The 15277-nt window shown below is 39.3% G+C and overlaps 1 protein-coding gene across 2 annotated transcripts in view; it reads right to left on the bottom strand.

Annotated features, from left to right (window-relative positions):
- The window catches only part of MYOM2 (myomesin 2), a 241805-nt gene that overhangs the window by 143378 nt on the left and 83150 nt on the right, over nucleotides 1–15277 (bottom strand). For both annotated transcript variants that reach the window (XM_073626642.1, XM_073626643.1), the window contains 6 exons: nucleotides 14433–14521; nucleotides 13329–13376; nucleotides 10813–10977; nucleotides 6626–6787; nucleotides 1342–1483; nucleotides 807–1006 (listed from right to left, as the gene is read on the bottom strand). In XM_073626642.1, coding sequence (XP_073482743.1) covers nucleotides 807–1006; nucleotides 1342–1483; nucleotides 6626–6787; nucleotides 10813–10977; nucleotides 13329–13376; nucleotides 14433–14521 — 806 coding nt within the window. The remainder of the gene's footprint in view (nucleotides 1–806; nucleotides 1007–1341; nucleotides 1484–6625; nucleotides 6788–10812; nucleotides 10978–13328; nucleotides 13377–14432; nucleotides 14522–15277) is intronic.

Raw genomic sequence — 15277 nt, 5'->3', positions numbered from 1 at the left:
CTTCAAAGTTGAAGGAAGAATGAATGGGCTACAAGTATGCTAATCAGCATGCTCATAGTCCATTGAAATTACAAGTCTGTCTGCCAAGGTGGAAGATGGGACTTGTAGTTTATTTATTCACAGATCCCTGTGAATGAATGACACAGCTGTGTGGGTAATGGAAGGGGGGTGGTTGCTAGAACATGTTACTTGCTACACCTCAAATAAGGGTGTACCATGTAACATGCTCCAAAGGTGAATTTAGACTTTAACATACATTAGTGTAGCCCAGCTTCTAAATGGTTAACCCTTTGTTGTTGAGAAGAGATCTCTCTGTCAGCACAGGACAGACAGGATTAATTATGGCAATTATAGCTACCCAGCCTCCTCATAAACAAAGATCACTAAGTAGGATTTGTCCTTGTCAAAGTTCAAAAAACAGCATCTAAAAAAAGAAAAGCTGCAGATTTTAAATATTTCTTTCACATTATGCTATGCGAATGGTAACATGTAACAATGTAAAAAAGGTATTCTGATGTGGCTGCAAACGTGGAAATGCAATTAATAACAGATTAGCATGTCAGGTGAAAACTAGAACTGTATGCACATAAGTTACCTCCTTTTTTTAAAGTTAAATACCAAGAGAAGTAGTTACTGGACAGAGTAATAAACTACTGTGGAGTCACAGAAGATTATTTCATTGATATGTGCATTACAGAGCCTGCCTGCAAATAAACAAAAAGCATGGCAGCCGTACTACAGAGTGTCAGTGTACATGCTAGAAAAAAATGTATACATGGTTATACAATCATTTCTAGTAATCATACTTTGCAGTCTTGATAAGTCAGCAGGATCCAGAGCCGCAACTGCTATAGAAACTCTTGATGGTCTACTGATTCCTGCTTTGTTAACTGCTCGGACGCGGAAAATGTAAGATCTTCCTTCATATAAGCCAGTTACTGGATATCTACAGATCTTAACAGGTGAATCATTGCACTGGATCCAGTTGTCGGTTCCTACTTCGCATCTGTCATGAAAAAAAAATGTTCAGTTAAAAAATAGTTAATATTGGCTTTCAGAAATAATATTAATAGATAGTAAGTCATAGCAATTAGCGATGGATGCTGCACTTCATTGCTATTTTCTTCCTCACATTAATTATTTCACACACCTGTTATCTGATGATATTTCCTGTTTGACATTTGGATATCTTCAAAGTTCGGGAACATGATGGTGCTGCCTACACAAATGTCTAATTATCCTTTACATCTACTGTTAGAAAGGTCTTTAAAATTATAAATAAACAAATGGATAGAGATGGGTAATGTGGTTAAAAAAAAAATATTGGTGCCAAGTACTTACTTATCAACAAAGTATCCAATGACTGGAGCTTCGCTGGCAGTGTTTGGTGGCTTCCATGATACAATCACATAATCTTTGTTAGCATCATGGCACGCAACATCCATTGGAGCACCTGGTGCCCCTAAAACCAAAGCTGCAGCATCTTTAGAGAAATAGGAATAAAAAATAGGAATCAGTGGCAGTTCAATTAAATAGTGGTAATCCAGAGAAAATAAAATATTTAACATAACTGTATTAATGCTGCTGCTGTATATTATATACTGTATCATCATGTGACCTTGGATGTTCTAATTCTAAATTCTAAAGCTCAGCAATCCCCATATAAGTAAATGATATGCAGCTTTTTTCTTATTTTGTGCAGACACTCTCCTAGCTTCAAAATGATCACTTTTACTTACAAAAGCATTTTGTAATGCCGTGCCATCTTAAATGTATTGTTATTTAACCACTTCAGCCCCAGAAGGTTTTACCCCCTTCCCGACCAAGCCATTTTTTGCGATATGGCAATGCGTCACTTTAACTGACAATTGCGCGGTCGTGTGACGCTGTACCCAAATAAAATTGATGTCCTTCTTTTCCCACAAATAGAGATTCCTTTTGGTGGTATTCTGCTACATGTTTTTTGTAAAAAAAATATCCCAATAAGCGTACTGTATATTGATTGGTTTGCGCAAAAGTTATTGCATCTACAGTACAAACTATGGGATATATTTAATTACTTTTTTTTTTTTTAATTGTTTTTATTAGTAATGATCAGCAATCTGCGATTTTTAGCAGGACTGCAACATTGCAGCAGACAAATCTGACACTTTTTGGGGACTTTTTTACATAGGCAGACCACCGTTCTGTCTCTCCAGAGAATGATCGCGGGTGGCCGGCGGCCATCGCTGCTGCTGGACCCGCTGATTGTCTCCCGCTGTGTCCAGTCACAGTGGGAGCAGGTCGCCGGTGACCTGCGCCCCAGACCTCGTGCACAAAATCACGTACAGAGATGTGATTTCATGCAGTCATGCTGTCCTGCCACAGTATATATGCGGTAAGCGGCCCGGAAGCGGTTAAAGGGTAACTCCACTTTTGTGGGGAAAAAAATGAGCAAATAAAAAAATAATAATAATATTGCGTGTACAATTGCGTCATAAGTCATATTGTAATTGAATGTTATTAAAAATTATCTTTTCCTTTCAATCTGCAGCACTGTAATTTTCTGTTAAATGCAATGGAATATGGCAGCCTGGAGGTGTTCTGTAAACTGATGGTGTACAGAACACTCCCCAGAAATGTAATTTCCCCTTTATGTGATTTGCTTAATGGTTTTCCCAGGAGTCTGCACTAAAATAAAAGTCAGATTTTAGACATCCCCTGCAAGAAAAATCTGACTGTTGGTGAGATATTCCCAAAGGGAAATTACATCTAATGCAACGTACACACTTTTCGACCTGACTGGTCAAATGGTCTTTCCGATGGACTTTCGACAGACTTTTGACGGACTTCGGACAGACTTTTGAACGAACGGACTTGCCTACACACGATCACACCAAAGTCCGACGGATTTGTACGTGATGACGTATGACCGGACTAAAATAAGGAAGTTGATAGCCAGTAGCCAATAGCTGCCCTAGCGTGGGTTTTCGTCCGTCGGACTAGCATACAGATGAGTGGATTTTTCGACCAGACTCGAGTCCGTCGGAAAGATTTGAAACATGTTCCAAATCTAAAGTCCGTTAGATTTTTGACCGAAAAAGTGAAAGCCATACCTAAATGTATACAGTGCAACAGTTGTGCAACAGTTTGCATTATCACTGGTCAAAGCCAGTCGTACCTAAGTCACACCCATCCAAAGATGCATAAAAGTTGCACTCCACAGTCTGTGCAACTTTGGAGTTGTATAAGTGTGAATGGAACCTAGAGGGATGCAGGCCTTGCCAATTTCCTCATTAAAGCCCTGCAAAATGCAGCACCTGATTGATAATTATAAAAACATTCCTATACAGATTTACTCTGCACATGGACACAGACAAGCACAAAGTTATTTCTTCAGTATAATAAAAAGTTAGAATCTGGAACAAAGTTTGTTAAAATTCCTGCAATGTACATAGATCACTCAGAGGGGAATGTTTTTTCCCTCAACAAAATGGAAGTTACTCTTTAAGAATGTCCACCAAAGTCACAGACAAATAAAATGAGGAAAGGTTGGAATAATACTTATCTAATTTTGTTTTCTGACAAACTCCCTTCATCTGTGCAACTGATCTTTCAAAGCCTCCTCTATAAGGCACCCTTGGCATCAGTTGCACACTTAGCTCCTCACATACAATGCAGGACTAATAGTCCTGCATTGTGCATGATGATGTTAAGGGACCCTCCATGGTCCAGAGTGTCAGGGAGAAGCAGGGAGCACTGGAGCCTGCCAGAGTGGAGAATACAGTGAGTAATACAGCTTTTTCCAATACCCTCTACAGTTAAGGAACTGCGGGCCCCACTGGAAGGGTTTTTTTTTCTAGAGTTTAGATTTAACAACCCAGTTATCCTAGAGTACCCCTCTATACCAGCAATGCCATGCCCTACCAAAATGTCAAGTTTTTAATTGCTGAGTGCTATCAATAACTATCACCAACACCTCCCCCAAACCTACACTTAACATCGGAATCTAGTTGCAGGTTTATAAACAAATACTGGAAATGAATAAGTTTTTTAATTAGATATGACTAAGATTTTGAACAAAAATAAGAACCTGCTCTCAGGTTTCTCATATCTTTAGATTATAAAAGTGAACCTGCACTATGCTCCAATAACAGTGCTGCTGAGAGAGCATTGGCACTGCATATTAAAGTAGAACTATAGGCAAAACCTTTTTTTTATATTTTGGGTAAGCAAGGAAGGGTTATAACCTATGTCAGTTTATTTATGCCATCTGTGTCCCAAAGAGAGCTTTTCTTTCACTTCCTATAGCCAAACAGGAAGCGAGAGAAAATCCCTGGAAATTAAAGGAATTCCTTGGGGACCCCCAGGTCACCAGAACTGGTGTCTCCATAGGAAGATTTTCCCTCTATTACTTTTCTGGGGACAACCCAAAATGTGGGATTTTCTTTACTTTCATTTTCAATGATAATGTTAAACAGAACAAATAGAGAGGGTGAATCCCCCCTAATGGGGGGCACAGACAGCAATACAAACTGACAAGCGTTCTAATTTCTCTCAACTCTATCCAAAACTAAAAAAAAAAAAGTTTTGCCTTTAGTTATACCTTAAGGGAGGTATCAGAAATGGAGTTCTGAATCGATGTGCTCTGCATTGAGCTGTAGTCTGACTCTCTAGTGTGCTGTTAGTGTAGGGCATTTTAACCTTTTCTGCAGCAAATAGCACTGTTAAAATGTAAGAAAAAAGCCCTTGGTTATTAATGTATATGCAGTCTGGCTGCACTACAGTAAATGATAAACCTTCCGGTGGGCTTTAAACCGGTGTTCTGCCCCCCCACGAAAAAATGTAAAGTCAGCAGCTACAAATACTTAATATTAGGACACTTACCTGTCCAGGGTTCCCGCGATGTCGGCACCCGAGCTGATTTTCGGGTCGGCTGTCGGGTGCTGCCGCCACTATTCCTGGTAAGGGAAACCGGCAATGAAGCCTTTTGGCTTCACAGCCGGAACCCTACTGCAGTAGAATTTCGGGAACTTGGGTGGAATTTCGCTTTAAGCTGTCATGGGCAAGACCCCCTTCTTTCCTTTGCACTGTTAATCTATGCAGGTTTATTTGGGGATTTTTCCCAGATTGACAACACCACAGAATATGTATATGCTCTATCAATAAATAGTTATTATAATAACAGCGACACTAGTAGTACGCTACTTTGTTGTTAAAAACAACAGAACAATGTCAGTACCAACTTGCTGTTTTTATTTTTAATAATTACAGACGTTTACTGTCCAACTGAAAATTTTAGAAGGATTGTTTAACCACTGTTTGAATTGTTTACATGAAAATTATTAAAGGCACTTGCCAACAAGATGGCTAACCCTTTTATTTTTGGTTTTGCTAGATTGCAGAGTATGCCAACGTTGGACAGATGCCATATAATTCCATTACAGTTTTCATGTATAAAAGAAATGAAGAACATTTTCACTAAAGGTTTAAATTGTTTATCCAAAGAGTTAGTCACAACATCAAGTGATTAGTGATATTTAGGCCAGTATTGTTGAGGGGCATTACTAAAATAATTGTAAAGTGTTTCCTAAAGTGTTACTTAACCCACAAGAGTAAAATCAGTCTGTATATGCAGTAAAGCATGCGTGTTATACTCACCGTGGTACCTAAGGGGTTAATCCTCTGCATTGTGTAAAACGGCTGTTCAATGCTGTCTACTCTGATCCTCTCCTCCTTCCATTGTCCCCAATATATTTCCCTATAATACAGAGCCAGGGGACAGGCTTTGCATGCTCAGTTTGGTATGTATTTTTAGAGAGTTTTTTTTTTCTTGGGAGGGTGCATGTGATCATCACAGGGCCAATCAGCACCCCAGACAGAGAGTCAGGGGTCCTGCATCCTGATAGGACAGTCAGTGCAGATTAGGGTTGCCACCTGTCCAGGATTCATCTGGACAGTCCAGGTTTTGAATCAAGTGTCCAGGTTACAGGCAGACTGAAACCAGGACACATTATTCAGACTGGGCTGTGGCTCCCCAAGTAACCAAGATAGTCACACACAAATGTGTTGTTCTCCAGGAGCTGCGAGCCGCTGTCTGGGAGCAGGTTCAGCATCATTGGGGGGGCAGGGCAATAATGTCAGCAAGAGCAATTAGTGCAGAATGAAAACTTCCCCTACAAGCTTTAACCAGATACTAATAGATGTCACAAGACTGCTATATACTGCTGATGAGAAAGGGTATTTAGCCGTTTATATTTACTAAAATAATTGTATTTCCATGTTCTGTACTGTGGGAGACCAGATAAAGTGAATACAGGGTCCTGGATTTAGTAACACTTTAAAGTCTTGTGTGAAAAATGCAGCATAGTAATATGGCAGCTCCCATTGTTGACTTGCTCTTGGGGATACATGGTCTGGGATTGTCATCCTGATCCTGGCTTCACTACTTGGTGAATCTCTCACCTGGAACTAACATGTGCTCTCCAGGTTTGTCAGCTTGTTTCAGATCAATGATCAGAATGACAACCCTAAAACAATGTCAAAAATAAGTCAACAATGGCCCCTTTTTGACAGGTTCCTTTTGAACCTATGGTTTGAAAATTAAGAACTGTAAATGATAAACAAAGTAAACTGAGACACAAACCAGCTACAAAGAGGAATCCGCTGTGCTGATTGACTCCACCTCTGGTGACCATTCTTACAGTGTACAATCCTTCATCGTCCTTATTCAAATGTGTCAGTGTCAGAGTGGTACGACCTTCTCCAAAATGCAGCTGGTGCCATTTGGATTCCTTCACCAACACATCTAAAAGTAAATCAAATTGGAAAGAAAGAATGAAATGCCTTTTACATTTACATATGCCCAGGCCAAAATAGACTGTAATAAGTATTTATTACTCTTGCTAATGATTGCTGACACTCGTGGTAGTGTATAAATCAAGTACAGTAAAACCTTGGAATGACAGTAACTTGGTTTGAGAGCATTTTGCAAGACAAGCTATTTTTTTTGTGTAAATTTTCACTTAATAAACGAGTGATATCTTGATATACAAGTAGCGTCACGTTACAACTGAGTATAAAAGAGAAGAGAAGCGCCTCCAAGTGTAGCAAAATGGTTACATTTAATGAAGGTACAACATTTAGTAACTCACATGGTTGATGATTAAAACAGGCAGATCTAGGTATGCAGGCACCCGTGGTAAAGCTGTCCACATAGAGCGTCCTCTTCACTGCCATCAATGTCATCCCTTCCACGCTGCCCCCCACGAGCGCTTCAAGCCACGCTTTCATAGCGCTCTACTGCAGGGTAGTCTTTACGGTCATGATTGCAGACTGAGAGCAGTGAGAGCCATCGGTGTGGAGGATGGTCTATGTGGACAGCTTTACCCCTATGCCTTTATACTTATATTTTCAGACACCCATGTTTCCCTCTTTCCTACATTTTAAAGTTGTGAAGTATGTAAAAATGTGTTAATGTGACATGATATAACACAACTATGACAGCATTGCACAATTCGCTGATGTAGCTTGTCAAGCTGGTTGATATAATGCCGGTATGATGTACTTTTGTAATATATTTTGTTGCAGCTTGTTATCCTTTGCTATGATGGGCTTTTATGATGATATAATGTGCTGTTGTAGCTTGATATAATGTAATATTTTGTCATAGTGTGGGCAGCTTAGTGGTTAGCAGTTCTGCTGGTCAGCAGTACAAATGCCGACACAGAGTTTGTGTGTTTTCCTTGTGCTTGCATTGGTTTTCTCCCACGCTCCAAAGACATGCTGGTAGATTAATTGTTTAAATTAACTGTCTAAAACTGGCCCCGTTGTGCATATGTATGCATGTGAAATATATTTCGATTTTAGATTGTAAGCTCCTTGAGGTGCATGAACCGTACAGTATATATTGTATTAATTGTCATCTCTATAAATAATGCTTGTTTGCTATAATACATTTAAAACGGGAAACATAAAATTAATGTGCTATAATAAAAAAATATGTAATGTGCTATGGTGGAGCCATGCTATTAAAAATGTCAGTACAGGTTGTCCCCGGGTTACAAACAGGATAGGGTCTGTAGGTTTGTTCTTAAGTTGATCTTTTTTTTTTTAAGTCGGAACACGTACATTTTATAAGTTTAGCTCCAGCCAAAAGAATCATTTTAATTTTTTTTGGATAGCATAGGGAAGGGTTAATACCCCTGTAATGTTTGTTTTGCTGTCTATGCCCAGTGTTAAGAAGATTTCACCTCACTTTCTGTCCCCCAATGACAATTGGATTTTGAAAATGTTGGGTTGTTGGGGAAACAAGGATTGATGATAAAGCTTTTCTCCATAATAACTCTTACAGAAGTAAATTTCTCTCCCTAGGGTAGATTTCTTCTCACTTCCTGTTGTTTCCCTCCGTTTGTAAGTAGGAGTCGTTTGTAAGTTGGATATTTGTAACCCGGGGACCACCTGTATTTCCTTCCACACTCACTATTCACAGTGGAGCATTGCCTGCACCGTTATACGGTTAGTCCCCGCCCACATTTCCTCTGGTGGGCCTCAGGTACCCTTGAAAATCTCTCCAAAATGAAGAAATATCATCTTTTAAAGATTAGTTACTGTTGGAGAAGTCCTTTTGCCTTCTTTTCCTGTGATAAGTAAAACATTTATTCCCCTCCTCACTTTACATCCTAGTGACAGCTGTTACAAAGACAGAGGGGTTTATTTTCCCTGCAGGGCTATAAACAGCTATCAGAATCTGATGGATAGTCTAACCTTTTCCACTTTATCCAAAACTAAATTACAAAATGGTAAGATAGCTTCTTGCAGGCCAAAAAAAAAATGACCATGCCTGTAAACCATAACATTGAAATGGCTGTATACTCTTGCAGTATTGAATGAGTAAAAACTAAAAGTCAGTATAAAGTTAATGTTTTACATCTCCTTCACAATAAATGTCTGCTGTAAATGTCAGCCCTTACTTTCTGTGTGAAATGTCATGATAAGATATATTACACAAACTGCATGCAACCTTTCTGAGCAAAGTATATTGGTTTTAGCACTGAACACACCTGTAGTTGTTAAGTTCTGGGTGCTGATAGAAATTTAGTAGATACAGACCCTGACTGCAAATCAGTTTCACAAATGCTGCATTATACAAATCCTTTCAGAACCAGCTGGATACATGATAGGAATTCTGAAAATTTCCAAACAAGGTTTTAAGGGGTATAGGTCTAAAGAAGTGGTCTCCAAACTGTAGCCCGGGGGCCAGACATGGCCCTTTACTTGCCTTTAGCTGGCCCTTGGGGGCACTGTTCCACCAACTGACACCAATGATGGAGCACAATTCCTCCTACTGACATCATCGATGGGCCACTATTCTTCTCATTGATATCAACAATGGGGCACTATTCCTCCCATTACAATTAATAATGGGGCACTGATGCCGAGGCATTTTCTACTCGCAATGGCTACAGCCTGGCCCCCCTAAAGCCTGAAGGACAGTAAACTGGTCCTTTGTTTAGAAAGTTTGGAGACCACTCGTCTAAAGTATCAATGTGGAAGATTTTCCCCACCGCCACTGATTACGTTCAGATTTTCAAGCCAGGTGTAGCCACGCTGTCCTAAGCATGCGTGACAATTTAAATGTAGTGTTTTGCTGTTTTTCTCTAAGTTGGGCATTATTGTTTGCTTCTGCCTGCTGCTGGGGAAAGTCGTTGGCAATAGTGTGGGAAGCTGCAATGACCTGAGTTATGTATTTTAATATCTCCCTGACCACTAGGAGGTTTATTGCCAGTGGTGCAGAATGTGGGAGGATATAAGTGATTAGGGGTACCTTCTGGAAGCTCTCTTGCCTCACTTGCCTGGTGAGGAGGTGTTGCCGCCAATAATCTTTTCCTCCTAGGCCTGCTGCCAGGGGAGGGTGTGCTGAGTTACAAAAAGGGCCAAGCCTGGGGCCTGAAGTTTTCGGTTATCCTGCCGGAAGGTATATCCAAGGGAAGTAGAATAGGAAGGTGATTGCCTGGGTTAGAGGACCAGGGGTTAAACTTTGTCTGATGGATAGTGTCCAGAGAAGTTGTATCCTGATCCTCTTGAGTTTATTAGCCTTATTAAGCTCTGATAAACTGTCTTAAAGTGACTGGTGCCCATCTGTTCATAACCACACCATAAGTCAACGACTGGACCCTGAGGTGAAATATCAGCCCGCCTGGCCTCTGGTCCCTGATAGTCTCTAGGAGATGAGGGGGTGCTACAGAGGTTGGAATCTGATTAGTGGCTTCGGGTAAATAACACTTACTCTTAGTAAAAACACACTGATACATCAGCATTGTGACTGCAATCTATACTAGCAGATCAGCTCTTCATATCCTACTAAATATTCTTAAATAATCATATCTACCCTGGTGGTTGAAAATCCATTTCGGTATGAAAACTGTAGTGTATAAGCTATACAGAAATAACATGCAACAAAAATAATAGCTTTAGGTATATACAATGTACAGTACTTGTTCCTATACAGAGTAATGCTTGATTCACACTATTACCAAAGCGGCCTTAATGCGATTTTCAAATTGCACTGAGATCACACCGGTAGTACAGGAACCTTTTCCAATCACACCAGACAGAGCCATATTGATGTGACTGAGCACCTTTGAAAACATTGTGATTTTCCTTAAAATGTGATTCTGTGCAACTCAAGGTGCATCAAAAAACGAACCAGTGTGAACCAGCACTTAAAGGTAATCTGTTGACTTCTTTTTACACTCTTGATTAAAACTTGCTACCAGCACAAATGTAAAAGAACACTAATAACACTAATAAGGTTTTTCAAAAAATGCTCACCATCTCTGTACCATTCTGCCTCTGGTCGCAGTCTGGTAAGGTCAGGAGTTAAAAGAACTGAACATGACAAAGTTAGCGTTTCACCCTCAACTCCAAACGTCACACCAAAAGTTTCCAGAAACTGAACTTCAATGTGGGTAAAACAAACTGCAGCTGTCAGGGGCACTGAAAGAAAAGGGTGTGTGTTAATTATACATTGAAAAAGCATGGGTCATGGACAGAGTTAGATTTATCATATAGCACAGTAGGGTGGTGCCTGTAGGTGGAAGGTGCAAACAGCCAACTTTTTTCTGTATAAATAACAAGCACATTTTTTTTTATTCTTAGAAGAAAATTAAGTCATATAGTATATATTTATTTTACATTAATGTATTGCATTACAAACTGTCACAATATTCCAAATTAGGGCTAGGCACAGTAATACAGTAAAAAAAAAAAAGTTAAACCGAAAATAAGGGTGTGGCTTTAAATGCCAAAGGCTGTGTTCCTACAGGCTCCAGTGATGGGAATCTGGAAATTGATGGGTCAGATACCAAGGCATTGTTCCCTAGAATTTCCTATTGTTAAAAGGTATATTACAAAGCCTTGTGAACCGCTGCATTTTTGCAAGGACAGTAAGTGATAAGGTTCTATTATAGGTATAATTTACAGCATTTTAAACTATTTATATTTTCAGGTTCAGTCAAAATGTAACAAACATAGAGGGGCCTGACAGTCAAAGTTATAGCAATGCATACCTCATGGCAAAAGTGGCACTTCAAGTAATAGTGGTGGTTATTTACTAAAGCTGAAGAATGCAAAATCTGCTGCAACTCTATATAGTAACCAATTAGCTTCCAGGTTTTATTTTCAAAGCTTAATTGAACAAGCTGAAATTAAAAGCTGATTGGCTACCATGCACAGCTGCACCAGATTCTGAGTGCTCCAGTTTTAGGAAATCTCTCCCATAGTCACATGTGATAATAATATGTCAAAGAGGAAAATGTTTCAGACATTATCAAGGCATAACATTTCTACCTCTGTAATTTATACACCCGATTTACAACATTTTTGTGTGAAGACTGATTCTGGCATACAGTATATACGTGCTGTTTTTGATTACTTTGAATGATTTTATTATTAAAAAACTGGATTGAATAGTGATCGTTAATATCTAAAATTTAGTTCAGATTTAGGTAGCTTGTTTGTTGGTAAACTGTACATTAAGCACATTTTGCGACCATTCGCTGCAGTAATTTGTGACAATCTTTTTCTTGTGAATAACAAGAAAGGTTGGAAGCGCACACCAAAAGCCACTAAGTTTCAAGTATGATAGAAAGGCTTTAGCTTTGTCCCTTCGCAAGCCATGCCCCTCTAACATATTTCACCCATCATGGGCTTAATCATAGATCTCTACAATTAAGCCCATGAAATGTGAAAAGCGTTAATGGGGCATGGCTTGTGGGGGGGGGGGGGGGGGGACGAAGCTAAAGCCTATCTATCATACTTGAAATTAAAAAAACTTTTGGTGTGTGCTTCCATCCTTTTTTCCTACCCAGTTGATGATCGGGCAAGATGAGCCTTTGGTGGGCTGCACTAGGAGGAAGGTGAATCCCAGGGTTAACCTGGCAGTGGTGCTTGGACCCACTACATATAGTGGACATATAGGGGTTCATTTACTAAAGCTAAAGAGGGCAAAAATAGTCACTTTCTGCATAGAAACCAATCAGCTTCTAACCTCAGCTTGTTAAATAAGCTTTGGCAATAAAACTTTGAAGCTGATTGGTTTCTCTGCAGAAGTGACACTAATTTTGCCCTCTCTAGCTTTAGTAAATAAACCCCATAGTGGACATATATGCTTCATGCTTGGCTCTTTTTCTTGTGATTCACTGTGCAGACGAAGATAACACCCAATAATGATATGATATGAAGTTTTTAAAATGAACTACCTAAACTAATGGCACAGTAATGATTAAATTGCAAACATCAATTTATAACTTACTGTAATTTAAGATGCCTGCTGCTCTAAGCAATATAAAAGTAGACATAAAAAAAAAACACCCAAAAAAGTTGATGTTTATGTATCATAGACATTTCTATTGCTTACCATTCCATACTGAAATAAGTCCAAAAACACTATATACTACTCCAAGTCAGTCCAGTTTTCATTCCAGTCCCAAAAGTTGCCAGGTACTGGTCTTGCTTGCAACACAGAACCTCAATAGCAAAGGTGAATAACTGCACACTGATTCTGATAAGGTCCAAAACATTTATTCTAAAATGTAAAAGTCCATAACAGAACACAGTACACACAAAGAGCATATGTTTTTTTTTTTATGGCAGTGGGGCTTAATCACAACATAATGCTTGTTATGATTAAGTGCCCACTTGCGTGAAACGCGTCAACAATTGCTCTTTGTGTGTGCTGTGTTCTGTTACGGACTTTTACATTTTGGAATAAATGTTTTGGACTTTATCAGAATCAGTGTGTGGTCATCCACCTTTGCTATACATATGCTGAAATAGGGTTTACTTACAATGTGGCACCAAACCAGGGTGAAGGGGCTCTTCTTCTCCTCTGAATCCTATAAAAAAAGAAATATTACAGTGTGTTAAGCATATTTTAATCAAACTTTATGCACAGGTTATTTTAAACGGATAATTAAAATAAAAGTAACTATTCTACAAGCAGTCTGCACTGCAGCATATATATCAGTGATTATCTCTTATGTTCAGTGATTATTAGCAAGTCAAAGCAGGGGGCTAATTGGCAAGCTGTGACAGCAGTGAAGTCCCTGTCTCTCCTAACATGTTGTCAGGTCAGCAGGCAGTACCTCTATACAAAGCTGCTGCCTCTCTCAAGACTGACAGGAAAAGTCAGCAAGCCATATGTACTGTATTATTGATGTGATTTAGAATGTGTGAACCTGGGTACCCCTCCTTAGTTGTGACAAAAGATCAGAGACCTGCCTGTTAGCACAAAAATTACAAAGGCCACAAGGCCAGATGCCCAGTTTGATCTTTTTTTTTTTTTTTGTGTTGCTGAACTCTGTTTTACTACATGCAAACATTTCAGCAGACTGAAAAATGTCTACACCCAGTGCTAAGCATTTCTACTTGTTATTTGTTGTACCTTTCTATCGAACTTTCATGGCACTCTGCTTGCTTCATTGAGTCAGTGAATGACTGCAAATGCCTGAGCAGAATTTCTATAGCAGACACCAATTCTCAGATGTCCAGCTTTAAGGCAATCCCACCTGGGAGCCCTGTGCAGTAACTAGCAGGAATACCAACAGCATTGATAGCATCCTAACACAGACCTGCAATACATTTATTTTACAACAATTTGTCACACTTCCTATGTCACTCTGCAGTTACACATAGGGCCCCTGGAGGATTTTCTCTATGCACCTGTAACATTTTGAAAACACTGTTGCAAGGGCACATATTAGATATATCCGAAATTACCTTTATCTAAATAAGTGATCTATCAATGATTGACTGTTATAACCACAGGTGCACAAAAGTTCTTAGGTTTCCCACTGTTTTCTGCTTGTGGCAAAAAGCATTTTATGTTTGAATCGATACCCCAAAGGGACCATGATAAATCATTTTTATATCCTCAATGACAATTTACTCACTTCTGACAATGACAGCTGCATTGGTGGATGATTGACCATGCACATTTCTTGCCACTGCTGTGTAAGTAGCAGTGTCATTTGTGGTAGTTCTGAAAAAAAAAAAAACAGATAAAGTATACATCACTTACCAAGACTCTGTATTCATAGATATTTCTTGTGATTATTACTTGCTTATAGTTGTTTTTTTTTTTCTTCTTTTTAAGTATAACTAAAGGTCGTTTTTCTTTTAGTTTTAGACTGATAAGAGGTTAACACCAGTTTCAGGGTTTTGCTGCTGTCTGCTCCCCTTTAGGAATATTCCTCCTCTCTATTTGTCATGTTCACTGTTATCACCAAGGGTGACAGTGTAGGATAATCACACATTTTAGGTTGTCACCAGAAGAGGAATAGAGGGGAAAATCTTCCAATAGGGACACTAGTTCTGATGACCCTGGTGGCAACCAGGGATTCTCTCACTTGCATTTCACTTGCTGTTTTGATTATGGGACAAGAGGTGAAGGGAAATCTCCCCAAGAAGACACAGATGACAAAAAAGAACTGACAAGGGTTATAACTCTCCCTTACTCTATTCAAAATGAAAGGAACATTTTTTCCTTTAGTTCTAATTTTTATCAGGATTTATACATCAGATACAGCCAATTGGGTTGATTTACTAAAGGGAAATACAGTGGAACCTCGGATTACAAGCATAATCCATTCCAGGAGAATGCTCGTAATCAAAAGTACTCGCATATCAAAGCGAGTTTCCCCATTGAAGTCAATGGAAACAAAAATAATTTGTTCTGCATTGACTTCAATGGCATGCAATACCACATGTGGCCAGAGGTGGGGGGTGCCAGAGAGCC

The sequence above is a fragment of the Aquarana catesbeiana genome, linkage group LG04 (genome assembly GCF_042186555.1).
Source record: "Aquarana catesbeiana isolate 2022-GZ linkage group LG04, ASM4218655v1, whole genome shotgun sequence".
NCBI lineage: Eukaryota > Metazoa > Chordata > Amphibia > Anura > Ranidae > Aquarana > Aquarana catesbeiana.
Note: the sequence above shows the minus strand (reverse complement) of the source record. Positions and strands in the feature narration are given on the sequence as shown.